Source organism: Somniosus microcephalus, chromosome 7, assembly GCF_052327205.1.
Source record: "Somniosus microcephalus isolate GS21.2 chromosome 7, FLI_Smic_1.0, whole genome shotgun sequence".
In the NCBI taxonomy this organism is placed as follows: domain Eukaryota; kingdom Metazoa; phylum Chordata; class Chondrichthyes; order Squaliformes; family Somniosidae; genus Somniosus; species Somniosus microcephalus.
In genome coordinates this window covers 217,281,475-217,309,230 of record NC_140993.1, presented here as the reverse complement: position 1 = coordinate 217,309,230, position 27,756 = coordinate 217,281,475, and the positions used below count along the sequence as shown (strand labels likewise).

The 27,756-nt window shown below is 49.6% G+C and overlaps 1 protein-coding gene across 1 annotated transcript in view; it reads right to left on the bottom strand.

Annotated features, from left to right (window-relative positions):
- LOC147115115 (solute carrier family 25 member 32-like) overlaps positions 1 to 27,756 on the bottom strand; it is a 73,224-nt gene that overhangs the window by 2,130 nt on the left and 43,338 nt on the right. The window contains exon 6 of the mRNA XM_085993411.1: positions 15,047 to 15,192. Coding sequence (XP_085849537.1) covers positions 15,047 to 15,192 — 146 coding nt within the window. The remainder of the gene's footprint in view (positions 1 to 15,046; positions 15,193 to 27,756) is intronic.

Below are 27,756 nucleotides of genomic sequence, written 5' to 3'. Positions count from 1 at the left end.
GCACACCTGCCGATGCACTTTATTATGGTCATATTTATGCTAATATATATGTACAAATGTATGTTGAAATGTTTAAGTGTCCTAATCCAAATTGTACACTCTCGGGAGCCGCAAGCCTACATTTCGTTGTACTGCACTTGTGCACTAACAATGACAATAAAAGTTGATTTGATTTGATTTGATTTGAAGGCCACTGGATCCAGCAGGTAAGTGGAGAGGCACATTCCTCCTGGATCCAGCAGTCCTCGCCTCCCTTTAGCTGGCAGGTTCACCGAGGCCTGGGAAACCTACAGTTAAATTTGAAATGGTGGATCACCATGAGGCATGGAGCCTCATAATATTTCAAGTGTCAACCCGCCTTCTGGGAGCGTTAAAACCAGAAGTGGGCAGATTGGGTTGGAGATGGGTGGGGGGTTGGGATTCAGTTTTTTAACTTGATCTCCCACCCGACCCCAACCCACCAGTTTTTTGGGGTTAAAATTCCCCCCATTAGGAGGGGTGTGGGTGAGTTTTAAGGAAGGCCTTTGAAGAGGAGAGGGAGTTTGAGAGGTGGAGATATTTATGGAGAGGATTTCAGAGTGTAGGGCATAGACGGTTAATAAAAGATGGACGGATGGGAAGAGGAGAAGAAAATCTAGGTGATCAATTTGCTCAAGATTACATCAGTAGACGCATCTTACATAAGAAATAGGAGCAGGAGATTGTGGTAAACCACGTTCACTATCGTATCACTGTTAGTAGTTAGCACTGTTCACCACTGTTCGTTATAACTGTATCACTGACCACTATTGTATCACGGTACGAGGTCGCCTCTTGCCACACTGCTATACCTGGGATGACCACTGCCGACTCCGCCTTGGCTCCACCCACCAGGCCAGGTATAAAGGTGAGCGACTGGCTGGTATTCCTCCTGCTTGGATCGGATCACCCACGAGAGTGGGCTCTGTTATTTAGTCAATAAAAACCTTTAGTCACCTTCGTAACTCTTCGCCTTTTATTGGAGGAATTGATAGGTATATCAATTTTATTGACTAAATTTAATGATGTCCGACAACGAGTCACAACCGGCGGAGGAGCCACCAGCGCAGCTCCCAGGAGCACAGCCACACCAGCCAGCTTGGCTGCGAGCCCTCAGACCGCCGTACCTGGACCTGAACCCACGAGCAGCAAACTCAGCCGCAGACTTTAAACACTGGCTGGTCTGCTTCGAATCATACCTGAGAGAATCCAGCGTCCCTCAGGCATCCAAACTAAGTGTCCTGCAGGCACAACTGAGCCCGAGAGTATACACTCTCATCGAGGACATGACTACCTACGAGACCGCCATCAACCTGCTGAAACAGAAGTACCGGACCCCGGTAAACTACATGTACGCTAGGCACCTCCTAAGATCACGGCCGCAACAGCCAGGAGAATCAGTAGCCGAATTCTCACAGGCGCTATATGCACTCGCCAGGAACTGTGAGTTTAAATCGGTGTCGGCAGCCGAAAATACTGAAGATAATATCCGCGACGCATTCCTGAAAGGCCTACGGTCCGAGTACTCACGGCAAAGACTGCTGGAAGCTAAAGACCTCAGCATGGAAAAAGCTGAAGCCCTCGCTATCTCCCTGGAAGTGGCCCACCAAGATCAGGAAGCATTCACCAGGTACTGCTCGCGACCCTGGGACTCGGGCCCGACCCCTACCACAGCACCCTTCCCAGCGCCGCCCCCGGGACCTACCTCTGCGTCGGCGTCCCGGACCCGACCGGCCCCGCCACCCCCGGCACCGGCCCCGACATCGGGCATCCGCGATCGGGCCGCCGGCTGTTTTTTTTGTGGCCAGGAGAAGCACCCGAGGTCGCGCTGCCCAGCCAAGAACTCCATATGTAAAACCTGCCTGAAGAAAGGCCACTTCTCCAAGGCCTGCAGGAGCGGATCCTCAGAGGCCAGCAGTGCCGCATGCGAACTATGGGGGCGGCCATCTTCGTTTAGGGCAACTGAGGCCAGCATCCCCACACATGAGTCATGGGGGCGGCCATCTTTGTTTATGGCAACTGAGGCCAGCATCCCCACACATGAGTCATGGGGGCGGCCATCTTCGTTTAGGGCAACTGAGGCCAGCATCCCCACACATGAGTCATGGGGGCGGCCATCTTTGATTAAGGCAACCGACCCCAATAGTGCCTCATGGGGCCCTACCTCGTGGGAGACGCCATTTTACTCACCACGCCCGACCGCCTCGCCCGCAGATGACAACGACTCGCTCAGCTACACACTAGCTTCCGTCACCCTGGACCAAGCCCGCCCGCACCATCTGTCCAAGTCAATGATGGACATCAAAGTGAACGGCCACGCCACGACCTGCCTGTTCGACAGCGGAAGCACGGAGAGCTTCATCCACCCAGACACGGTGAGCCACTACTCCCTCTCTGTCCTACCAACGCGCAGCCGAATCTCGATGGCATCGAGGTCCCACGCCACGGACATCAGCGGCTACTGTGTCGTGACCCTGTCGGTTAAGGGCACGGAGTATAAAAACTTTAAACTCCTCGTCCTCCCCCATCTCTGCGCTGCCGTCCTACTAGGGCTGGACTTCCAATCCCACCTCCAAAGCGTAACCCTAGCATACGGTGGACCCCTCCCCCCACTCACAGTCAACAACCAGCAAACGTTAAACCGCCCACCGCGTAACACCTGCAGCCTCTCCACCCTCAAGGTCCCGCCACCCTCTCTGTTTGCTAACCTTACCCCTGACTGCAAACCCGTCGCTACCAAAAGCAGGCGGTATAGCGCCGGGGACAGAGCCTTCATTAGCTCTGAGGTGCGGCGCCTCCTGAAAGAGGGCATTATCGAGGGGAGCAGCAGCCCCTGGCGTGCCCAGGTCGTAGTCGTAAAGACCGGCGATAAAAACCGCCTGGTCATCGACTACAGCCAGACCATAAACAGATATACCCAGCTGGACGCATACCCCCTCCCCCGCATATCTGACATGGTCAATCAGATTGCACAGTATAAAGTATTCTCGACCATCGACCTGAAGTCGGCCTACCACCAACTCCCTATCCACCCTGAGGACCGCCAGTATACCGCCTTTGAGGCGAATGGGCGCCTATACCACTTCCTTAGGGTCCCCTTCGGTGTCACTAATGGGGTCTCGGTCTTCCAAAGGGAGATGGACCAGATGGTTGACCAGAACGAACTGCAGGCTACATTCCCCTACCTAGATAACGTCACTATCTGCGGCCGCGACCGGCAGGAACATGACGCGAATCTGGAGAAATTCCTCCGTACGGCCCAACGGCTGAACCTCACCTACAATAAGGAGAAATGCGTGTTTAACACCACGCGCCTTGCCATCCTCGGCTGCGTAGTGGAGAACGGAATCATCGGCCCCGACCCCGAAAGAATGCGCCCCCTCATGGAGCTACCCCTCCCCCACTGCCCTAAAGCACTTAGGAGAACCCTGGGGCTTTTCGCCTACTATGCCCAATGGGTACCCAATTACGCGGACAAAGCCAGACCCCTCCTGAAAGCCACTTCCTTCCCCCTCACGGAGGAGGCGTGCGCGGCCTTCTCCCTCATTAAGGGAGACATAGCCAAGGCCACGATGCACGCAGTGGACGAGTCCATCCCCTTTCAGGTGGAGAGCGACGCATCCGACTTCGCCTTAGCCGCCACCCTAAACCAGGAGGGGAGGCCAGTGGCCTTCTTCTCAAGGACCCTACAGGGCCCCGAGATCCGACATTCGTCGGTCGAGAAAGAGGCCCAGGCGATCGTGGAGGCAGTACGGCGCTGGAGGCACTACCTGGCAGGCAAACGATTTACCCTCCTCACCGACCAGCGTTCGGTGGCTTTCATGTTTAATAACAAGCTGAAGGGCAAAATCAAGAATGACAAGATTTTGAGATGGAGAATCGAGCTCTCCACCTACGATTATGAGATCTTGTACCGGCCAGGCAAGCTGAACGAATCCCCTGATGCCCTTTCACGAATGACATGCGCCAGCGCGCATATCGATAGGCTTCAGACCCTCCACGACCAGCTCTGCCACCCCGGAGTCACCAGACTCTACCATTTCATTAAGGCCCGCAACCTGACCTACTCCATCGAGGAGGTCAGGACCATGACCAGGAACTGCCAGACCTGTGCGGAGTGCAAACCGCACTTCTATAGGCCGGACCGAGCAAGCCTGATCAAGGCCACCCGCCCCTTCGAGCGCCTGAGCATCGACTTTAAGGGGCCCCTCCCGTCCTCTGACCGTAATGTGTACTTCCTCAACATCGTTGATGAGTACTCCCGTTTCCCCTTTGCCTTCCCCTGCCCCGACATGACCAGTAGCACGGTCATTAAGTGCCTGAATGCCCTCTTCGCCTTGTTCGGGTTCCCGAACTATATACACAGCGACCGGGGCTCCTCCTTCATGAGCGAGGAACTCCGGCAATTCCTCCTAGAGAGAGGTATTGCAGCAAGCAGGACCACCAGCTACAACCCCAGAGGTAACGGTCAGGTGGAAAGAGAGAACGCGACGGTATGGAAGGCCGTCCTCTTAGCCTTAAAGTCTAAGGGCCTCCCAACCTCCCGCTGGCAAGAAGTCCTCCCGACAGCGCTGCACTCCATCCGGTCATTACTTTGCACGGCCACTAACACCACCCCCCATGAACGAATGTTCGTTTTCCCCAGGAAGTCGACTACGGGAACCACTCTACCAACCTGGCTGACCGCCCCGGGGCCGGTCTGGCTGCGGAAACACGTGAGGACCCATAAAACGGACCCCCTGGTCGAGAGGGTGAACCTCCTGCACGCCAACCCCCAGTACGCCTACGTGGCGTACCCAGACGGGCGGGAGGACACTGTCTCCCTACGAGACCTCGCACCCTCAGCCGATCCGGAAACACCGCCACCACCCCCCCCAACCTCAGTCCAGGTAGACGGCATGCCGGAACCCCACGAGCCCTCGCCGACCACGCAAACACCAGCATCAACACCGGATAAGGCACCAGCACCGGATAAGGCAACACCACCGCTGCGGCGATCGGAGAGGCTTACGAAGCCTCCGGACAGACTGACCTACCAGAATTGGTAGTACACTTCACCCCGCCGGACTTAATTCTAAACAAGGGGTGAATGTGGTAAACCACGTTCACTATCGTATCACTGTTAGTAGTTAGCACTGTTCACCACTGTTCGTTATAACTGTATCACTGACCACTATTGTATCACGGTACGAGGTCGCCTCTTGCCACACTGCTATACCTGGGATGACCACTGCCGACTCCGCCTTGGCTCCACCCACCAGGCCAGGTATAAAGGTGAGCGACTGGCTGGTATTCCTCCTGCTTGGATCGGATCACCCACGAGAGTGGGCTCTGTTATTTAGTCAATAAAAACCTTTAGTCACCTTCGTAACTCTTCGCCTTTTATTGGAGGAATTGATAGGTATATCAGAGATTCAGCCCCTCGAGCCTGCTCCGCCATTCAATAAGATCATGGCTGATCTTCTACCTCAACTCCACTTTCTTGCACTATCCCTTAATATCTAAAAACCTATTGATCTCTGTCTTGAATATACTCAACGACTGAGCCTCCACAGCCCTCTGGGGAAGGGAATTCGAAAGATTCTCCACCCTCCGAGTGAAGAAATTTCTCATCTCAGTCCTAAATGGCCGACCCCTTATTCTGAGACTGTGACCCCTGGTTCTAGACGCCCCAGCCAGGGGAAACATCCTCCCTGCATCTACCTTGTCAAGCCCTGTAAGAATTTTGTGTATTTCAATGAGGTCACTTCTCATTCTTCTAAACTCGAGAGAATATAGGGCTAGTCTACTCAATCTGTCCTCATAGGACAATCCCCCCATCCCAGGAATCAGTCTGGTGAAATAACAACAGAAAATGCTGGAAAAACTCAGCAGGCCAGGCAACATCCGTGGAGAGAAAATAGAGTCAACGTTTCAGGTGAACCCTTTGTCAAGACTAAAGAAGCACAGGAAATGAAATAGATTAAGAGGCCAGGCTGGGAGAGAACAAAAGAGAAGAAACATTAAGAGGTATTCGAAACGAGACGAGATGGTGATAGGACCAGTGGAGACAAAAGACGGCTCTAGATTAGGTGTGAAATGCGCTGGCAGAATGGGAGACAGCTGCCGTGTGGGAGAGAGAGAAAAAGAGAAGGGGGGGGGGGGGGGGGGGGGAGGCCAAAACAAAGGCGTGGATAAAAAATATAAGTAAAAATGTAATAGGGGCCGAGGTTATGATCTGAAATTGTTGAACTCGATATTGAGTCCGGAAGGCTGTAAAGTGCCTAATTGGAAGATGAGGTGCTGTTCCTCGAGCTTACGGTGAGCTTCCGTGGAACAATGCAAGAGGCCGAGGACGGTGAGGTCCGAGTGGGAATGGGGCGGTGAATTAAAATGACAGGCGACCAGAAGCTCGGGGTCACCCTTACGGACTGAACAGAGGTGTTCCGCAAAGCGGTCACCCAATCTGCGTTTGGTCTCCCCAATGTAGAGGAGACCGCATCGTGAGCAGCAAATACAGTATACTAGATTGCAAGAAGGACAAGTAAATCGCTGTTTCACCTGGAAGGGGTGTTTGGGGCCCTGGACAGTGGGAAGGGGGGGAGGTATAAGGGCAGGTGTTACATCTCCTGCGCTTGCACGGGAAGGTGCCAGGCAAAGGGGAAGGGGTGCTGGGGGTGATCGAGGAGTGGACTAAGGTGTCTCGGAGGGAGCGGTCCCTACGGAATGCTGAAAGGGGAGGGGAGGGGAAGATGCGTTTGGTGGTGGGATCACTGGAGGTGGCAGAAATGGTGGAGGATGATCCGTTGAATGTGGAGGCTGGTGGGGTGAAAGGTGAGGACAAGGGGAACCCTATCGTGGTTACGAGAGGGAGGGGCAGGGGTGAGGGCAGAAGTGCGGGAGATAGAACGGACACGGTCGAAGGCCGTGTCAACCACGGTAGAGGGGAATCCTCGGTTGAGGAAAAAGGAAGACATGTCGGAAGCACTGGTGTGAAAGGTGGCATCGTCGGAGCAGATGCGGCGGAGACGGAGAAACTGGGCGAATGGAATAGAGTCCTTACAGGAAGCGGAGTGGGAGGAAGTGTAGTCCAGGTAGCTGTGGGAGTCAGTGGGCTTGTAGTAAATGTTGGTCAATAACCTATCCGCAGAGATGGAGACGGAGAAGTCAAGGGAGGGAAGGGAAGAGTCAGAGATGGACCATGTGAAGGTGAGGGAAGGGTGGAAATTGGAGGCAAAGTGAATGAAATTGTCTAGTTCAGGGCGAGAGCAGGAAGCGGCACCGATACAGTCATCAATGTATCGGAAAAAGAGGTGAGGGAGGGGACCCGAGTAGGACTGGAACAAAGAGTGTTCCACATATCCCACGAAAAGGCAGGCATAGCTAGGACCCATGCGGGTACCCATAGCAACGCCTTTGATTTGGAGGAAATGAGTGGAGTCAAAGGAGAAGTTGTTCAATGTGAGAACAAGTTCAGCCAGGCGGAGGAGGGTAGTGGTGGATGGGGACTGGTCGAGCCTCTGTTCAGGAAGCCCTCAGGCATTCCTGGTAGGGCATGGAGGTGTAGAGGGATTGTACGTCCATGGTGAAAAGGAAGCGGTTGGGGCCAGGAAACTGTTAAAGTGTCGGAGGGTGTCCGAAGAGTCGCGGATGTAGGTGGGAAGAGACTGGACAAGGGGAGAAAAGATAGAGTCAAGATAGGAAGAGATAAGTTCCGTGGGGCAAGAACAGGCTGAAACGATGGGTCATAGAGTCATAGAGTCATAGAGTAATACAGCACGGATAGAGGCCCTTCGGCCCATCGTGTCCGCGCCGGCCATCAAGCCCTGTCTAATCTAATCCCATATTCCAGCATTTGGCCCGTAGCCTTGTATGCTATGGCATTTCAAGTGCACATCCAAATGCTTCTTAAATGTTGTGAGGGTTTCTGCCTCCACAACCCTTTCAGGCAGTGAGTTCCAGACTCCAACCACCCTCTGGGTGAAAAAGTTCTTTCTCAAATCCCCTCTAAACCTCCCGCCCTATACCTTTAATCTATGCCCCCTAGTTATTGACCCCTCTACTAAGGGAAATATGCTCCTCAGCATCCATCCTATCTATGCCCCTCATAATTTTGTACACCACAGTCATGTCCCCCCTCAGCCTCCTCTGCTCCAAGGAAAACAAACCCAATCTGCCCAGTCTCTCTTCATAGCTGAAGCGCTCCAGCCCTGGTAACATCCTGGTGAACCTCCTCTGCACCCTCTCTAACGCGATCACATCCTTCCTGTAGTGTGGCGACCAGAACTGCACACAGTATTCCAGCTGTGGCCTAACCAGTGTTTTATACAGCTCCATCATAACTTCCTTGCTCTTATATTCAATGCCTCGGCTAATGAAGGCAAGTATCCCATATGCCTTTTTTTACCACCTTATCCACCTGTTCCGCCGCCTTCAGGGATCTGTGTACTTGCACACCCAGATCCCTCTGACCCTCCGTCTTGCCTCGGGTCTTTCCATTCATTGTGTATTCCTTTGCCTTGTTAGTCCCCCCAAAGTGCATCACCTCGCACTTTTCTGGGTTAAATTCCATTTGCCACTGTTCCGCCCATCTGACCAACCCATCTATATCGTCCTGCAGACTGAGGCTACCCTCCTCGCTATTTACCACCCTACCAATTTTTGTATCATCCGCGAACTTACTGATCATACCCTTTATATTCATATCCAAGTCATTAATGTAGACCACAAACAGCAAGGGACCCAGCACCGATCCCTGTGGTACCCCACTGGCCACAGGCTTCCAGTCACAAAAACAACCTTCGACCATCACCCTCTGCCTTCTGCCACTAAGCCAGTTTTGTATCCAATGTGCCAAGGCACCCTGGATTCCATGGGCTCTTACCTTCTTGACCAGTCTCCTGTGCGGGACTTTATCGAAGGCCTTACTGAAATCCATGTATACCACATCCACTGCGTTACCCTCATCCACACACCTAGTCACCCCCTCAAAAAATTCAATCAAATTAGTCAGACATGATCTTCCCTTGACAAAGCCATGTTGACTATCCCTGATTAATCCTTGCCTCTCCAAGTGGAGACAAATTTTGTCCCTCAGGATTTTTTCCAATAATTTTCCTACCACTGATGTTAGGCTCACTGGCCTGTAGTTCCCCGGTTTTTCCCTACTACCTTTCTTGAATAATGGTACTACATTAGCGGTTCTCCAGTCCTCTGGCACATCCCCTGTGGCCAGAGAGGTCCTGAATATATGTGTTAGAGCCCCCGCAATCTCTTCCTTTGCCTCACACAGCAGCCTGGGATACATTTCATCCGGGCCTGGGGATTTATCCATTTTTAGGCCAGCTAAAACCGCCAATACCTCCTCCCTCTCGATGTTAATATGTTCGAGCATATCACAGTCCCCCCGCCCTATTTCTATGTCTACATCGTCCTTCTCCATAGTGAAAACAGATGCAAAAAATTCATTTAGAACCCCTCCTACATCTTCCGGCTCCACACACAGATTGCCACTTTTGTCCCTAATGGGCCCTATTTTTTCCCTAATTATCCTCTTACCGTTAATATACTTATAAAACATCTTCGGATTTTCCTTTATTTTGCTCGCCAGTGTTATTTCATGGCCCCTCCTTGATCTCCTAATTTCTTTTTTAAGTATCCCCCTGCACTTTTTGTACTCCTCTAGGGCTTCCTCTGTCTTTAGCCTTTTGTATCTACCAAAAGCCCTCCTTTTTTTCCTAATCCATTCTCGTATATCCCCTGACATCCAAGGTTCCCTGTGGTTTTTGGAACCACCCTTGACCTTTACGGGAACATGTTGCCATTGTATGATCTCAATCTCCCTTCTGAAAGCCTCCCATTGCTCCGATGCGGATTTTCCTACAAGTAGCTGATCCCAGTCCATTTTGGCCAGATCCTGCCTTATCCTATTAAAATCGGCCTTCCCCCAATTTAGAACCTTTATTTCCGGCCCATCCCTGTCCTTTTCCATGACCACCTTAAATCTTACCATATTATGGTCACTATCACCAAAGTGCTCACCTACTAGCACTTTTTCCACTTGGCCGGCCACATTCCCTAGAATTAGGTCCAGTACCGCCCCCTCTCTTGTAGGACTTTCTACATGCTGGCTCAAAAAGCTCTCCTGGATGCACTTTAAGAATTCTACACCCTCTGAGCCTTTCACACTCTGACTATCCCAGTTAATATTGGGGAAGTTGAAATCCCCCATTATTATTACCCTATTATTTGCACATTTCTCTGAGATTTGCCTAAATATCTGTTCCTCTATCTCCCCCTGACTGTTTGGAGGCCTATAGTACACTCCCAGCAAAGTGCTTGCCCCCTTTTTGTTTTTAAGCTCCACCCATATGGCCTCATTAGAGGACCCTGCTAATATATCATCCCTCCTTACTGCAGTAATTGACTCCTTAATTAATATTGCGACACCCCCTCCTCTTATACCTCCCCCTCTGTCTCGCCTGAAGATTCTGCACCCCGGAATATTGAGCTGCCAGTCTTGCCCTTCCCTCAACCATGTCTCCGTGATAGCAACAATATCATACTCCCATGTGTTTATCAACACCTTCAGTTCATCCACCTTATTTGCAAGACTCCTTGCATTAAAATAGATGCCATCCAGCCTTGCCCTTATATATTTGCCCTGTCTACCAAGCTGACTTGTTTTTTTCTCTATAATTGGCAGCACATCCCCCCCTATTTCAGCTCCCCTCTGTATCCCATCCCCCTGCCAAGTTAGTTTAAACCCCCCCCAACAGTGCTAGCAAACCTCCCCGCAAGGATATTTGTCCCGCTCTGGTTCAGGTGCAACCCGTCCGACTTGTATAAGTCCCACCTTTCCCAGAAGCAGGCCCAGTGATCCAGGAAAGTAAAACCCTCCCCCCTACACCAACTCTTTAGCCACGCATTCATCTGCTCTATCCTCCCATTCCTATACTTACTAGCACGTGGCACTGGGAGTAATCCAGAGATTACAACCTTTGAGGTCCTGCTCTTTAATCTGTTACCTAGCTCCCTAAATTCTTGATGCAGGGCCTCATCCCTCTTTTTACCTATGTCGTTGGTACCAATGTGGACCACGACCACTGGCTGTTCACCCTCCCCCTCCAGAATGCCCTGCAGCCGCTCAGTGACATCCTTGACCCTGGCACCAGGGAGGCAACAAACTATCCTGGATTCACATCTACGGCCACAGAAACGCCTATCTGTTCCCCTTACTATAGAATCCCCTACCACTATTGCTCTCCCACTCTTTTTCCCCCCTTCCTGGGCAGCAGGAGCACCCCCAGTGCCAGGAAGTTGGCTGCTGCTGCCTTCCCCTGGTGAGTCATCCCCCTCAACAGTATCCAAAGCGGTATACTTGTTTGAAAGGGGGATGTCCGCAGGGGTTCCCTGCACTACCTGCCTGCCTTTGTTGCTCCGCCTGATGGTCACCCCCTGTGCTGCCCTACCCTGAGGCATGAACAACTCGCTAAACGTGCTATCCACGAGCCTCTCAGCATCGCGCATGCTCCAAAATTCATCCACCCGCAGCTCGAGCGCCGCAATGCGGTCTGCAAGTAGCTGCAGCTGGATGCATTTCCTGCACACATGGTCGTCAGGGACACTGGCAGCGTCCCTGATTTCCCACATGGAGCAAGAGGAGCAGAACACGGGTCTGAGCTCTCCTGCCATGACTTACTCCTTTAATTAATTAAAAAATTTATTCAATACCCCAGTTACAGGTATACTCTAGGGCGCTTTATTTACCAACTGTCCCCACTACACCAGAGACCCTAGAAATTTAACACCACAGAAGTCAAGCTTGTATTGAAAAGAGAGAAATACTCACCAACCAATCACTTACCTGCTCCCTGGTGACGTCACACACTGATTACTTTTTACCTCTCTCCTCTGCTGTTGATTTGGTCGGGCCTCTGCCTTCGCGCCGGTTTTTAAGCCGGGCTCCTCCTCCGCTGCTGCTCTCCCCCGAACTGGTCGGGCCTCTGCCTTCGCGCCGGTTTTTAAGCCGGGCTCCTCCTCCGCTGCTGCTCTCCCCCGAACTACCAGGGCAGTCCTGTTTGTGGATCTTGGGAAGGAGGTAGAAGCAGGCTGTGCGGGGTTGGGGACCTATGAGTTTGGTGGCCGCGGTGGAGAAGATCTCCAGAGGAGATGGGGTCAGTGACAGTCTTGGAAACGGTGGTTTGATGTTCGGTAGTGGGGTCATGGTCCAGGTGGAGGTAGGAGGAGGTGTCGGAGAGTTGGCGTTTAGCTTCCGCTAGGTAGAGGTCAGTATGCCAAACAACAACAGCACCACCCTTGTTAGCAGGTTTAATGACAATGTCAGGGTAGCATCTAAGAGAATGGAGTGCTGCAAGTTCAGAGGGAGGTAGGTTGGAGTGAGTGAGGGGAGCAGAGAAATGGAGACGGCCGATGTCACGGCGGCAGTTAGCGATGAAAAGATCTAGAGAGGGTAAGAGGCCAGGGGGAGGGGTCCAGGTAGAACGGGAATTCTGAAAGTGGGAGAAAGGGTCAGCCGTGCGGGGGGAAGACTCCTGGCCAGAGAAGTGGGCACAGAGACGAAGGCAGCGGAAAAAGAGCTCAACATCCTGCCGAGCTCAAAATTCATTGAGGTGGGGGCGTAAGGGGATGAAGCTCAGGCCTTTGCTGAGGACGGATCGTTCGGGGTCAGAGAGGAGAAGGTCAGAGGGGATAGTGAAAACGTGGCAGGGGGCGAGATTGGGAGAAGGGGAAGAAGGTTCCAGAGGGGCGTTGGTGTTCAAGAGTTGATGAAGCTTGCGATCCTTGGCATCGGAAAGGAAGAAAAAAAGTTTTTTGTTGAAGCGTCGGATGAGTCGAAGGATGAAATGGAACTGTGGACCCGGACAGCTTTGAGATAGAGTGCGTCGGTGCTGCTGAAGAGAGAGGTCGAGAGTGTTCATGTGGCGCTGCATGGCGTTGAGCGTGGATCTCAAGATGCGGCGAGAGCAGTAGTTCGAGGAACAATGAATATCTTAGAGATATTTGTGATCCTGGGTGGATCCGAAACACGAAGGGTGGAAGTTTAGTTGGAATCCACGTCGAATAAGTCGGAACCAGAGACAGTTGCTGAGGAAATTGATGTGGCTGTGAAACCGAGTCTTGGCAGATACCTGATCAAACACGAGAAGGGAAACTGAAAGTAATGAAGATGAACAAGGTTGAAGAGCCAAACGGAGATCCCGTCGAAGAGAAGAGCAGAACTTCTTCAAGGTAGGCATTCCTAGAAGAGGTGTGGCAGTGAACCAAACACCCTCTACCGTGGTTGACATGGCCCTCGACCGTGTCCGTTCTATCTCCCGCACTTCTGCCCTCACCTCTGCCCCTCCCTCCCGTAACCACGATAGGGTTCCCCTTGTCCTCACCTTTCACCCCACCAGCCTCCACATTCAACGGATCATCCTCCGCCATTTCCGCCACCTCCAAAGTGATCCCACCACTAAACGCATCTTCCCCATCCCTCCCAGCATTCCGTAGGGACCGCTCCCTCCGAGACACCCTAGTCCACTCCTCTATCACCCCCAGCACCCCTTCCCCTGGCACTTTCCCATGCAAGCGCAGGAGATGTAACACCTGCCCTTATACCTCCCCCCTTCCCACTGTCCAGGGCCCCAAACACCCCTTTCAGGTGAAACAGCGATTTACTTGTCCTTCTTGCAATCTAGTATACTGTATTCGCTGCTCACGATGTGGTCTCCTCTACATTGGGGAGACCAAACGCAGATTGGGTGACCGCTTTGCGGAACACCTCCGTTCAGTCCGTAAGGGTGACCCCGAGCTTCCGGTCGCCTGTCATTTTAATTCACCGCCCCATTCCCACTCGGATCTCACCGTCCTCGGCCTCTTGTATTGTTCCATGGAAGCTCACCGTAAGCTCGAGGAACAGCACCTCATCTTCCGATTAGGCACTTTGCAGCCTTCCAGACTCAATATCGAGTTCAACAATTTCAGATCATAACCTCGGCCCCTATTACATTTTTACTTATATTTTTTATCCACACCTTTGTTTTGGCCTTCCCCCCCCCCCCCCCCCCCTTTCTCTTTTTTTCTCTCTCTCCCACACGGCAGCTGTCTCCCATTCTGCCAGCACATTTCACACCTAATCTAGAGCCGTCTTTTGTCTCCACTGGTCCTATCACCATCTCGTCTCGTTTCGAATACCTCTTAATGTCTCTTCTCTTTTGTTCTCTCCCAGCCTGGCCTCTTAATCTATTTCATTTCCTGCGTTTCTTTAGTCTTGACAAAGGGTTCACCTGAAACGTTGACTCTATTTTCTCTCCACGGATGTTGCCTGGCCTGCTGAGTTTTTCCAGCATTTTCTGTTGTTATTTCGGATTTCCAGCATCTGCGGTATTTTGCTATCGTATCAGTCTGGTGAATGTTTGTTGCACTCCCTCTATGACAAGTATATCCTTCCTTAGGTAAGGAGACCAAAACTGTATGCAATACTCCAGGTGTGGTCTCACCAGGGCCCTATATAATTGCAGTAAGACTTCTTTACTCTTGTACTCAAATCCTCTTGTAATAAAGGCCAACATACCATTTGCTTTCCTAATTTCTTGCTGTACCTGCATGTTAACTTTCAGTGATTCGTGTACAAGGTCCCTCTGAACACCAACATTTCCCAATCTCTCACCATTTAAAAAATACTCTGCTTTTCTATTTTTCCTACCAAAGTGGCTAACTTCACATTTCTCCACATTATATTCCATTTGCCATGTTCTTGCCCACTCACTTAGCCTGTCTATATCCCCTTGAAACCTCTTTGTATCCTCCTCACAACTTACATTCCCACCCAGCTTTGTATCATCAGCAAACTTGGATATATTACATTTGGTCCTCTCATCCAAATCATTGATATAGATCTTCCACTGGTAAATGCGGTATATATGCGGCTTAACAACTTTAAATTTCAGACGATGCATTATCACCATCAAAACAAGTAATACAATATAATCTTAAATATAATGTAATAATAAATAAATCCAAGTTTTATTCTTTATGATCTTACCTCCACGTTCTACATATGGCATTCATTACTCCAGAGTACTGGGTATGCTGATCCTGCAATCGAGCACGTACTACTTGATATGGGTATGTTGCTGATACAGCAAATACTTTGGACAATGCTGCCATAATTATGTATTCTATGGAATTCTGAGACAGACAGAGGAGAAAAACAAAATAAAACTAACATTTTACAATTATGATGAAAACTCAGACAGGCCTGTGATTGAGCTGTAATATGTTTACATTCTTTCAGTTAATACTACATATTCAAAGTACTCAAAGGATTCCTTCACTAGGGCAATAGGTAGTGTTTCAGGTTTTTACGTTTTCTTCAGACCCAACAAAAGAATGTATGTTACAAATTTGAGTTTTGTGCATCAGGAGTGGATATCAGAAATTCTGGTGCAGATGTCAAGAGGTCAGAAAATCTTGTGGCTCCTGCCCTCTGTGCCCGAGTTGCTATTATGCACTCCAAGCAGACGAAGCTCAATTACAATACAAGAACATGAGAAAACCTGATTTAATAGCCAGGTACTTCCCTTTACATCTTTGCAGTTGAATGTTAGTCAGGCAATCCAAACAGAGAAAGACCTTGCATTTACAGTCCCCACCCCTTAAACTGTTCACACTTAGCATGGGCAGCTGCCTATATCAGGTAAATGGAGTTAATACCATTTACCATAGGAGTTAATTACAACGCCGCGCTACAATGGTTAAATACTTACCCTGTACTTACCCATTTAAAAGGCTGTGCTGATTTCAGCCAAAGTCTGGTCATCAAGTAGTTTCAATCAGCTGTTTACACCTATACAAAAGCAAAATACTGCGGATGCTGGAAATCTGAAATAAAAACAGAAAATACTGGAAATACTCAGCAGGTCAGGCAGCATCTGTGGAGAGAGAAACAGAGTTAATGTTTCAGGTCGATGACCCTTCGTCAGAACTGGAAAAAGCTGGAGATGGAACAGGTTTTTAAGCAAGTGCAGGGGCAGGGGCAGGGAAAGGAGGGAGGGGAGGAAAGAACAAAAGGGAAGGTCTGTGATAGGATGGAAGGCAGGAGAGATTAAGAGACATTAAGAGATGGCGCAAGGCAAAAGGAGATGGTACTGGGACAAGTTAAGAAACAAAAGATGGCTCTAGATGAAGTGTAAATGGCAGAATGAAAGACAGCTGCCATGTGAGGGAGAGAATAAAATATATAATAAAATAAATGGAAAAAAAATAAGGGCAGAGGTTACAGTCTGAAATTTTTGAACTCTATGTTGAGTCCAGAAGGCTGTGAAGTGCCTAATCGAAAGATGAGGTGCTGTTCCTCGAGCTTACGTTGCGCTTCATTGGACCAGTGTAAGAGGCCGAGGACGGAGAGGTCAGAGTGGGAGTGGAGCAGAGAATTAAAGTGACAGGCGACCAGAAGCTCGGGGTCACCCTTACGGCCTGAACGGAGGTGTTCCGCAAAGTGGTCACCCAATCTGCGTTTGGTCTCCCCAATGTAGAGGAGACCGCATCGTGAGCAGCGAATACAGTATACTAGATTGCAAGAAGTACAAGTAAATCACTGTTTCACCTGGAAGGAGTGTTTGGGGCCCTGAACAATGGGAAGGATGGAGGTGAAAGGGTATGTGTTGCATCTCCTGTGCTTGCACAGGAAGGTGCCGGGCGAAGGGGAAGGGGTGTTGGAGGCGATAGAGGAGTGGACCAGGGTGTCGCGGAGGGAGCAGTCCCTTTGGAATGCTGAAAGGGGAGGTGAGGGGAAGATGCATTTGGTGGTGGGATCACGCTGGAGGTGGTGGAAATGGCAGAGGATGATCTGTTGAATGTGGAGGCTGGTGGGGTGAAAGGTGATGACAAGGGGAACCCTATCGTGGTTCCAGGAGGGAGGGGAAGGGGTGAGCGCAGAAGTGGGGGAAATAGAACAGACACGGTCAAGGGCCGTGTCAACCACAGTAGAGGGGAATCCTCGGTTGAGGAAAAAGGAAGACATGTCGGAAGCACTGGTATGGAAGGTGGCATCGTCAGAGCAGATGTGGCGGAGATGGAGAAACTGGGAGAATGGAATAGAGTCCTTACAGGAAGCGGAGTGGGAGGAAGTGTAGTCCAGGTAGCTGTGGGAGTCAGTGGGCTTGTAGTGAATGTTTGTCAATAGCTTATTCCCAGAGATGAAGGCGGAGAAGTCGAGGAAGGGAAGGGAAGAGTCAGAGATGGACCATGTGAAGGTGAGGGAAGGGTGGAAATTGGAAGCAAAGTGAATGAAATTTTCTAGTTCAGGGCGAGAGCAGGAAACAGCACCGATACAGTCATCAATGTACTGGAAAAAGAGGTGAGGGAGGGGACCCGAGTTGGACTGGAACAAAGAATGTTCCACATATCCCATGAAAAGGCAGGCATAGCCGAGACCCATGCGGGTTCCCATAGCAACACCTTTAATTTGGAGGAAGTGAGTGGAGTCAAAGGAGAAGTTGTTCAATGTGAGAACAAGTTCAGTCAGGTGGAGAAGGGTGGTGGTGGATGGGGACTGGTTGGGCCTCTGTTCAAGGAAGAAGATCCTGGTGGGGGGTGGAGGTGTAGATGGATTGGACCTCCATAGTGAAAAGGAGACGGTTGGGGCCAGGAAACTGGAAACTGTTAAAGTGGCGGAGGGTGTCGGAAGAGTCGCAGATGTAGGTGGGAAGAGACTGGACAAGGGGAGGAAAATAGAGTTGAGATAGGAAGAGATAAGTTCCGTGGGGCAAGAACAGGCTGAAACAATGGGTCTACCGGGGCAGTCCTGTTTATGGATCTTGGGAAGGAGGTAGAAGTGTGCTGTGCGGGGTTGGGGAATTATGAGATTGACAGCCGTGGAGGGAAGATCTCCAGAGGAGACGGGGTCAGTGACGGTCTTGGAAACGGTGGCTTGATGTTCGGTAGTGGGGTCATGGTCCAGACGGAGGTAGAAGGAGGTGTCGGAGAGTTGGCGTTCAGCCTCCGCTAGGTAGAGATCGGTTCGCCAAACAACAACAGCACCACCCTTGTCAGCAGGTTTAATGACAATGTTGGGGTTGGATCTGAGAGAATGGAGTACTGCAAGTTCAGAGGGAGGTAGGTTGGAGTGAGTGAGGGGAGCAGAGAAATTGAGACGTCCGATGTCACGCTGGCAGTTTGCAATGAAAAGATCTGGCAAGGTTAAGAGGTCAGAGGAAGGGGTCCAGGTAGAACGAGAATTCTGAAAACGGGATAAAGGAGCTGTGTGGGGGGGGAAGACTCCTGGCCAAAGAAGTGGGCACGGAAACAGAGGTGGCGGAAAAAGAGCTCAGCATCGTGCCGAGCTCGAAATTCATTGAGATGGGGGCGTAAGGGGATGAAGCTCAGGCCTTTGCTAAGGACTGATCGTTCGGGGTCAGAGAGGGGAAGGTCAGAGGGGATGGTGAAAACACGGCAGGGGGTGAGATTGGAAGAAGGGATGGGGTCAGAGGAAAGTGAAGGGGAAGAAGGTTCTGGAGGGGTGTTGGTGTCCAAGAGTTGTTGAAGCTTGTGATCCTTGACACCTGAAAGGAAGAAAAAATGTTTTTTGTTAAAGCGCCGGATGAGGCGAAGGATGAAATGGAAATAGCTGTTTACACCTCTTTATTCCCCTATACTGACCGATTTAAAAAAGCTCTGTTGATTTCAGCTATGGTCAAGTAGTTTCAATCAGCTGTTTGCGCCTAGTTAAAGTGCCTTAGTGATGAGATTCTGGCTGTAACAGCTAACTAGTAGGAGTGGCAGTTGCTGAATGGAGATGGCTTTTTTTTTTTAAATGTGTTGTTTACTTATCTTTTTGGTTTTATTGTCCGCCATGTATAGCATGACAATCAAGTAAACATCAACGCGCCTGCGATATTCGGTGGGGACTGTATTTAGTGTCTGGTCGTATCCTGAAGATGGCCTGAATCAATTAATTACTTTTTGAATTGCAATCAGTTATGGAGGCAAACTTAGTTGCCACTTTGCAGAGCAAGGTCCCACAAACAGCAAATGTGATCAATGATAAGTTAATCTGATGTTGATTCAGGAGAAATCACATCGTGCAAAGTTGCATATATTATGTTTAAAAACAGAATATTCCATTTGAGAAAGCTCACTGTTCCTGAGTTGTAGAAGCTTCCTCAACATCTAATAAAAGTACAGGTCTTCAACAAGAATCGTCATAAAGTCAATAGATCTAAGATGTTTTTGATGTCACTGTTATTTATATAACATCCTTTGCCATGTCTTATATGTCACTTCTCTGGAATATAGGAACAGGAGTAGGCCACTCAGCCCCTTGAGCCTGTTCTACCATTCAATGAGATCATGGCTGATCTGTGACATAACTCCATATACCTGCCTTTGCCCAAGATCCCTTAATACCTTTGGTTAACAAAAAGCTATCAATCTCAGATTTAAAATTAACAATTGATCTAGCATCAATTGCCATTTGCAGAAGAGAATTACAAAGTTCTACCACCCTTTGTGTGTAGAAGTGTTTCCTAATTTCACTCCTGAAAAGTCTGGCTTTAATTTTTAGACTATGCCCCAGTCCTTGAATCCCCAACCGGCAGAAATAGTTTCTCTCTTTCTACTCTACCAGTTCCCCTCAATATCCTGAAAATTTCAATCAAATCACCCCTTAACGTTCTAAATTCTAGGGAATTCAATCCTAGTTTGTGTAATCTCTCATCGTAATTTAACCCTTGAAGTCCGGGTATCATTCTGGTAAACCTACACTGCACTCCCTCCAAGGCCAATATATCCTTCCCAAGGTGTGGAGCCCAGAACTGCTCACAGTACTCCAGGTGTGGTCTACCAAGGCTTTGTACAGCTGTAGTATAACTTCTACCCCCTTATATTCTAGTCCTCTAGATATTAAGGCCAGCATTCCATTAGCCTTTCTGATTATTTTCTGTACCTGTCCATCTATGTACATGGACCCCCAAGTCTCTTTGGACCTCCACTGGTTCTAGTTTTCCTCATTTTAGGTCCAAAGTGGATGACCTCACATTTGCCTACACTGAAATCCATTTGCCAAAGTTTTGGCCAGTCTCTTAATCTATAATATCTTTGTAATTTTATGCTTCCATCAACACTGCTTACAGTGCTGTCTATCTTTGTGTCATCAGCTTTCTATCCTATCATCTAAGTCATTAATAAATATGGTGAGTAGTTGAGGCCACAACACATATCCTTGTGGGACACCACGAGTGACATTCTGCCAATTAGAGTACCTGCCCATTATCCCTACTGCCTGTCTCCTGCCGCTCAGCCAATTTCCTAACCAGGTCAATAATTTGTCTTCAATTCCATAAGCTTCAACTTTAACTAACAGTCTCTTATGAGGGACTTTATCAAATGCCTTCTGGAAGTCCCTATAAATAACATCCATAGACATTCCCCTGTCCATTACTTTAGTCACCTCTGGACATGAATTACTACATAAGTGTATTAACGAAAGGAGGAATTGGGCTGCTTTGGTGGGACCATATAGAAGATACAGGTAGACTACCCTTTATCCGGACTTCCGAAAACCGAAACCCTCTAAAAACCGAAGGTTTTTTCGGTCAGCGTAAGTCCAGCTTAAGTCGTGCGCACGACCCCCCCGCGGACCCCCGCCGGCCCCGACCCCCGCGGACCCCCGCGGACCCCGACCGACTTACGCTGAGCGTCAGCGTAAGTCGTGCGCACGACCCCCCGCCGACCCCCCCCGGCCCCGACCCACGCCGACCCCGACCGTAAGTCGGCGGGGTCGGCGGGGGGGTCGGGGCCGGCGGGGGTCCGCGGGGGGTCGTGCGCACGACCCCCCGCCGACCCCCCCGCGGACCCCTGCCGACCCACCTTCCGAAATCCGAAATTCTCCGAAAACCGAAACACGGCTGGTCCCGAGGTTTTCGGATAAAGGATAGTCTACCTGTACTTTGATTCAAAGTCTACCCTGTTGGTTAAGCATGGACTGTTCAGAATCAAATACCTGCATTCAACGCAAATATACAAAATGCAAACCATATTCGACAGTGAGTACAAGCTGGACAGTGGTCTTTGTGAACTTTCTAAGGTGCTCAGATGAGATAATTATCTACATGAGTATAGAAGCCCTTAAACTTTAATATGGCTGCAGCTATAGTAGACACTTTATGAAAGCACCAGCTGCTGACTTGAGTCCAAAGAGCAACACTCTACCGTGGTATTTCTCTTGGACCATAAAGACTTTTCTGGATCATGGGAAAATAGCTACAAGGAAATAAGTATTCTTCCAGTCAATCACAGCTATTCTGCAGTTTATCGATCACTGTTAATGTTCATCCAAGATTACATGGGCCATAAAGAACAGCCACTGTGGTTTTAGAAACAATAGATCACATTGTGCAAAATTAATGGAACTCTTTAAGGATGTACAGTCTAGGTACATTCCCACAAGTGGGAAAAGGGAGGGCAACCAAAGCCAGAGCTCCCTGGATGAAGGAGTTAAGAGAGTAGGATGAAGCAGAAAAAGGGGGCGTATGACAGATGTCAGCTTGATAATACAAGGGAGAATCAGGCTGAATATAAAAAGTACAGAGGAGAAATGGAAAAGGAAATAAGAGGGGCAAAGAGACAGTACGAGAATAGACTGGCAGCTAACATAAAAGAGAATCCAAAGGTCTTCTATAGGAATATTAACGTTAAAAGGGTTGTCAGAGGGGCGGTAGGGCCAATTAGGGACCAAAATGGAGATCTATTGGTGGAGGCAGAAGGGCATAGCTGAAGTACTAAATGAGTACTTTGCATTAGTGTTGACCAAGGAAGAGGACCATGCCAAAGCTATGGTAAACGAGGAGGTTGTCAGGATACTGGATGAGATAAAAATAGTCAAAGAGGAGGTACTAGAAAGGCAGGTAGCACTTAAAGTGGATAATTCACCCAGTCCAGATGGAATGCATTCTAGTTTGCTGAGGGAAGTAAGGCAAGAAATTGCAGAGGTGCTGGCCACAATATTCCAATCCCTCCTTATATACTGGGGTGGTGCCAGAGGACTGGAGGATTGCAAATGTTACACCCTTGTTCAAAAAAGGAGAGAAGGATGAATCTGGCAATTACAGCCCAGTCAGTTTAACATTGGTGGTGGGGAAGCTTTTAGAAACATCAATCTGGGAGAAAACAGCCAATTGGACACAGAGTCAATAGTAGCCTTCGAAAGGGAATTAGATACACACTTGAAGGTAAAAAAATTGCAGAGATATGGGGAAAGAGCGAGGGAGTGGGACTAACTGGATTGCTCTTTGAAAGAGCCGATGCAGACTCGATGGGTCAAATGGCCTCCTTCTGTGCTGTACTATTCTATGATTTTATGGAAGCAATTAGTGGATAAGCGTAATCTAGGGGATTTGAATGTCCGGCAGGCTCGAGCCACCGGCAAAAATCAGGAGCCGCTTCGTTAGGTTTTTTTTCTTTTCGTTGCATTTTTCTTTCTTTTCGTTGCATTTTTCTCAAAAGTCAAGCTCTGCAAGGTCTGTAGCTAAGCAACAGCTTCAGCTAGAGACGCTACAGAGACGCTTGCCGACTGTTTAGAAGCTGGTGCTAAGCAACAGGGTTTGTTGAGTCACACGGAGCTGAAAATCTCCGTATGTTTCAACATCAGCGCTGGTGTATCCGGCAGTTTTGAGGGAACGGCAACAGCTCGGTCCCGTCGGTGCCGGATAGCACAAAGTTTCCTGTAGTAGCTAAAACAAAAGCAAAATACTGCAGATGCTGGAAATCGGAAATAAAAACAGAAAATTCTGGAAATACTCAGCAGGTCAGGCAGCAGCTGTGGAGAGAGAAACAGAGTAAACGGGCTCGATTTTAATTCCCGAGGCGGGTTGGAGTCCGGTTGCATGCTGAGCAGGTTCCGGAACCGCTTCCGGCGGAAACAGCTGCAGAGTTGCGATTTTTATTAAAGTACCTTGTTAATTTCATGGAGGCGCACTGGCCGGTCCAATGACTGGGATCGGGTCGGTGGCCGCCTCTGATGATGTCATAATAGCAGCTGCTTTTAAAGCTGCCTTCCAGCCTGAGCCTTTCCATTGTGGTTTCCTGTACTTGTTTTAAAAGCTATGACTTCTTCCAGAGGCAAGGCAGCTCCTCGTTTTAATGATGAGTCCCTCCAAGTTCTTGTGGATGCTGTCAGAGGGCGCAGGGCGATTCTCTTCCCTCCTGATGGCCGGAGGAAGCCTCCTCAGCAGACCAAGGCAGCCTGGCTGCGCATTGCTCAGGAGGTGAGTGCAAGGTGCATTTATGCACACTCATGGATCCAGTGCCGCAAAAGGTTTAATGATCTTGTGAGAACATCAAAAGTGAGTGTCCCATCTCACTTGCCTTCACTTTGCTTCCCTTCTCTTCTCATCACCAGCACTCTGCTTTGTAAGCCTCCTCCTTCACATCCCACCTTACTCATGCTTCCCTTGCACCTTTTCCTATCCATCTCTGTCTCTGCACTGAATCGCTTCAGCATCCTGTACACCCCTTAGACTCGCTCTCACTGTCATGCAGTGACAACAACTAACAATGCACAGGGAGCTACTTTCCACTTGGCACCTTACCCCATCTTCATCTCACTCAAAGCTTCTATGGTAGGGATTAATCACACTCACTCCATCACTGTGGCTGAAACACCGCTTGTGTCTCTCCTTGCAGGAAAAGATAGCCCACAATAAGAGGGAGAGAGCAATGACTGGAGGAGGAACAGCTATCCTTGCAACATTGACCAGTGCTGAGGAGGCAGAAAATGATGTTGTTGGAGGTGGCGAGGACCTGGAAGTGGGCGATGGAGAGAAGGGCACACTAGAGGAAGCTGGTGACATAATAGATTTTCATCCCTCTCAGAAAGCAATGGAATATTATGTTCATAGAGAATCGCATTGTATCATCTGCTCAAAAGGATGCGTCTGCTACATCAATATCAGATGTCTAATTCAAGCCTTTACTCTCCCACAGGACCATCGAGCACCCCCACGCCCCCCATGATCCAGGACGAAGACCTGGACATCTCCTCGGAGCAACCTGAAGCCTCTGAGGGACCAGTGTCACCAGGACGCAGCGCACCCAGCACCAGTGCTGCAACGCACGCCTCGGGGGGGCCATCGCGAGTTAGAGTAGTGTTGCCACCTGGTCTATCACAGCGCACAAGTGAGCATCAGCAGATGGTGGAGACAGCGACAGCAGTGGAGAGTCCTCGGCGGAGGTCGCAGGACTCCTAGCTCTGCTGAGCTGCATGCAGACGCTGTGCCTCTGGGGCCATCCAGATAAAGAGCGGTTTGTGAAATACAGGAACAAGTGCAGGTGTCTCTGGAAGGGTTTGCCTCCAGCGTTAGTGCGAGTGTGGAGAGAATGAAGGAGTCCATCTCTAACATCAGCACTGCCTTGGTGGAGGCAATGGCACATGAACGCACCACCATGGATAGGATGGCAACCTCCGTGGAAAGGATGGCTACGGCCATGGAGGAAATAAGTCGCCAGAGTCAGGAAAACATGGTGACTGTTCAGAATAGAATGATATCTCTGGAGGAGCGATAGGCAGCTATTGAGCAGAGAGACCAGAGCTTCATGTACATCCTTTTGAGGAGGACTGCCAGTGCAGATACGGGTCCTCATGGCCCCCCCTGAAGTGCAGCAAGGTGCTCTCCTACCACTTGCCAGCAGTGAGGTGCAGCTGACCCATGAGGGGGATGTTGTTAGCAGGACAGAATGAAGTGTGGGCTCCTCTCAAAGCACTTGCACAACCATGCCAATACGAAGCCCTTGGTCAGAGACCCACTTTGCGGAGACAACTGAGATGGCCGTTTCAGCCCCTGCACAGCCACAGGAAGAGCAGACTGGTGAAGAGCCCTCCCAGGCTCCCAAACCCAAAGGACGCCTGCCAAAGGCGTCTAAGCAGGCGCAGCATCCTAATCAGCAAGGTGCCTCTACATCTGCCCTAGCCACAGGGGAAGCACCACGTAGAAGCACGTGTAAGAGAAAGATTAAGCACCTATAGTCACAAAGGGACTCACTTGGGTGATGTTTCTTTTTTTTCTGACTGTTGGTATATTTTGTCATGTGTTAAAGATAAATAGAAACATAGAAGATAGGAGCAGGAGTAGGCCATTCGGCCCTTTGAGCCTGCTCCGCCATTCAATGAGATCATGGCTGATCATCCAAATTCAGTACCCGGTCCCTGCCTTCTCCCCATATCCCTTGATCCCTTTAGCCTTAAGAAATATATCCAACTCTTTTTTGAATATATTTAATGAACTGGCCTCCACCGCCCTCTGTGGCAGAGAATTCCACAGGTTCACCACTCTCTGGGTGAAGAAATTCCTCCTCATTTCAGTCCTAAATGGCTTACCCCTTATCCTTAGACTATGACCCCTGGTTCTGGACTCCGTGGCCATCAGAAACATCCTTTCTGCATCTAGTCTGTCCGGACCTGACAGAATTTTATAGGTTTTGATGAGATCCCCTCTCAATCTTCTAAACTCCAGTGAGTATAAGCCCAATTGACACAATCTCTCCTCGTACGTCATTCCTGCCATCCCAGGTATCAGCCTGGTGAATCTTTGCTGCACTCCCTCCATGGCAAGAACGTCCTTCCTCAGGTAAGGTGACCAAAACTGCACACAATACTCAAGGTGCGGTCTCACTAAGGCCCTGTACAACTGCAGCAAGACATCCTTGTTCTTGTACTCGAACCCTCTTGCTACGAAGGCCAACATACCATTTGCCTTCTTAACCGCCTGCTGCACCTTCATGCTTACCTTCAGCGACTGGTGCACAAGAACACCCAGGTCTCTTTACACTTCCCCTTCTCCCAATCTATTGCCATTCAAATAATAATCTGCCTTCCTGTTTTTGCCACCAAAGTGGATAACCTCACATTTATCCACATTATAGTGGCACGGTGGCATAGTGGTTAGCACTGTTGCCTCACAGCGCCAGGGACCCGGGTTCAAATCTGGCCTTGGGCGACTGTCTGTGTGGAGTTTGCACATTCTCCCTGTGTCTGCGTGGGTTTTCTCCGGGTGCTCTGGTTTCCTCCCACAATCCAAAGATGTGCGGGTTAGGTTGATTTGGCTATGATAAATTGACCCTTAGTGTTAGGGGATTAAATACGTGGGGTTACGGGGATAGGGTGGGATATGTGTCGGTGCAGGCTCGATGGGCCGAAATGGCCTCTATCTGCACTGTGGGGATTCTGTGATAGTGCATTTGCCATGTTTCTGCCCAATCACCCAACCTGTCCAAATCGTACTGGAGTTTCATGACATCCTCCTCACAACATACCCTCCCACCCAGCTTTGTGTCGCCTGCAAATTTGGAGATATTACATCCAATTCCCTCGTCCAGATCATTAATATATATTGTGAACAGATGGGGTCCTAGGACCGATCCTTGCGGTACCCCACTAGTCACTGCCTGCCACTCGGAAAACGACCCGTTTATTCCAACTCTTTGCTTTCTGTCCGCCAACCAGTTCTCTATCCAAGTCAATACCTTGCCCCCAATCCCATGTGCCTTAATTTTGCACGCTAACCTCTTATGCAGGACCTTATCGAAAGCCTTCTGAAAGTCCAAATACACCACATCCACTGGTTCTCCCTTATCTATTTTACCAGTTACATCCTCAAAAAATTCCAGTAGATTAGTCAAGCATGATTTACCTTTTGTAAATCCATGTTGACTTTGTCCGATCCTGTCACCGCTTTCCAAGTGCTCTGCTATTACATCTTTTATAATGGACTCTAGCATTTTCCCCACTACCGATGTCAGGCTTACCGGTCTATAATTCCCCGCTTTTTCTCTGCCACCTTTTTTGAATAGTGGGGTAACATTAGCTACCCTCCAATCCATGGGTACTGTTCCAGAGTCTATCGAGTTCTGGAAGATGACCAGCAATGCATCTACTATTTCTAGGGCCACTTCCTTAAGTACCCTGGGATGTAGATTATCAGGCCCTGGGGATTTATCAGCCTTCAGTCCCATCAATTTTCCTAACACCATTTCCCTACAAATACTGATTTCTTTCAGTTCCACCCTTTCATCAGACCCTATGTTCTGCGGTATTTCTGGGAGGTTATTTATGTCCTCCTTTGTGAAGACAGAACCAAAATATGTATTTAGTTGGTCTGCCATTTCTTTGCTCCCCATTATAAATTCCCCCGATTCTGACTGCAAGGGACCTACGCTTGACTTCACCAATCTTTTTCTCTTTACATATCTATAAAAGCTTTTACAGTCAGTGATGCGCTATCAATAACTCAAAAGACTGAGATTAAGCGAGTAACTAACAGGCTTTTATTAACAAGAGAATGAAGGTGTGCCTCGAGTGGTCGACCGGTCCAGAATACAGAGGGACTGTGGAGCAGTCACCTTTATACCTGGACTCGTGGGAGGAGTCAGCCGAGACATGTACAGGCATGTACACAGTGGAATACAAACAGTGGTTTACCACATTCACCCCTTGTTTAAAAATGAGTCCGGCGGGGTGAAGTGTGTTAAAAGTTAGTGTATTGGAGTCTCTCCGGAGGTCTTGTCTGCCGCTGTGATCGACGTGGCGACGGCAGGGGTAGTGAAGCTTCCGGCATCGAGTCCCGCGTAGGCTGGGGCACTGGTGTGTAGACCTCGTGGGTGTCGAGCGGGTCGCGGGGCCCAGGCGTGCCGTCTGCTGGGGTTGGATATTGGGTTGGGGGGGGGGGGGGGGCGGTGGTAGTGGGTTACTGGGGCCCCCCG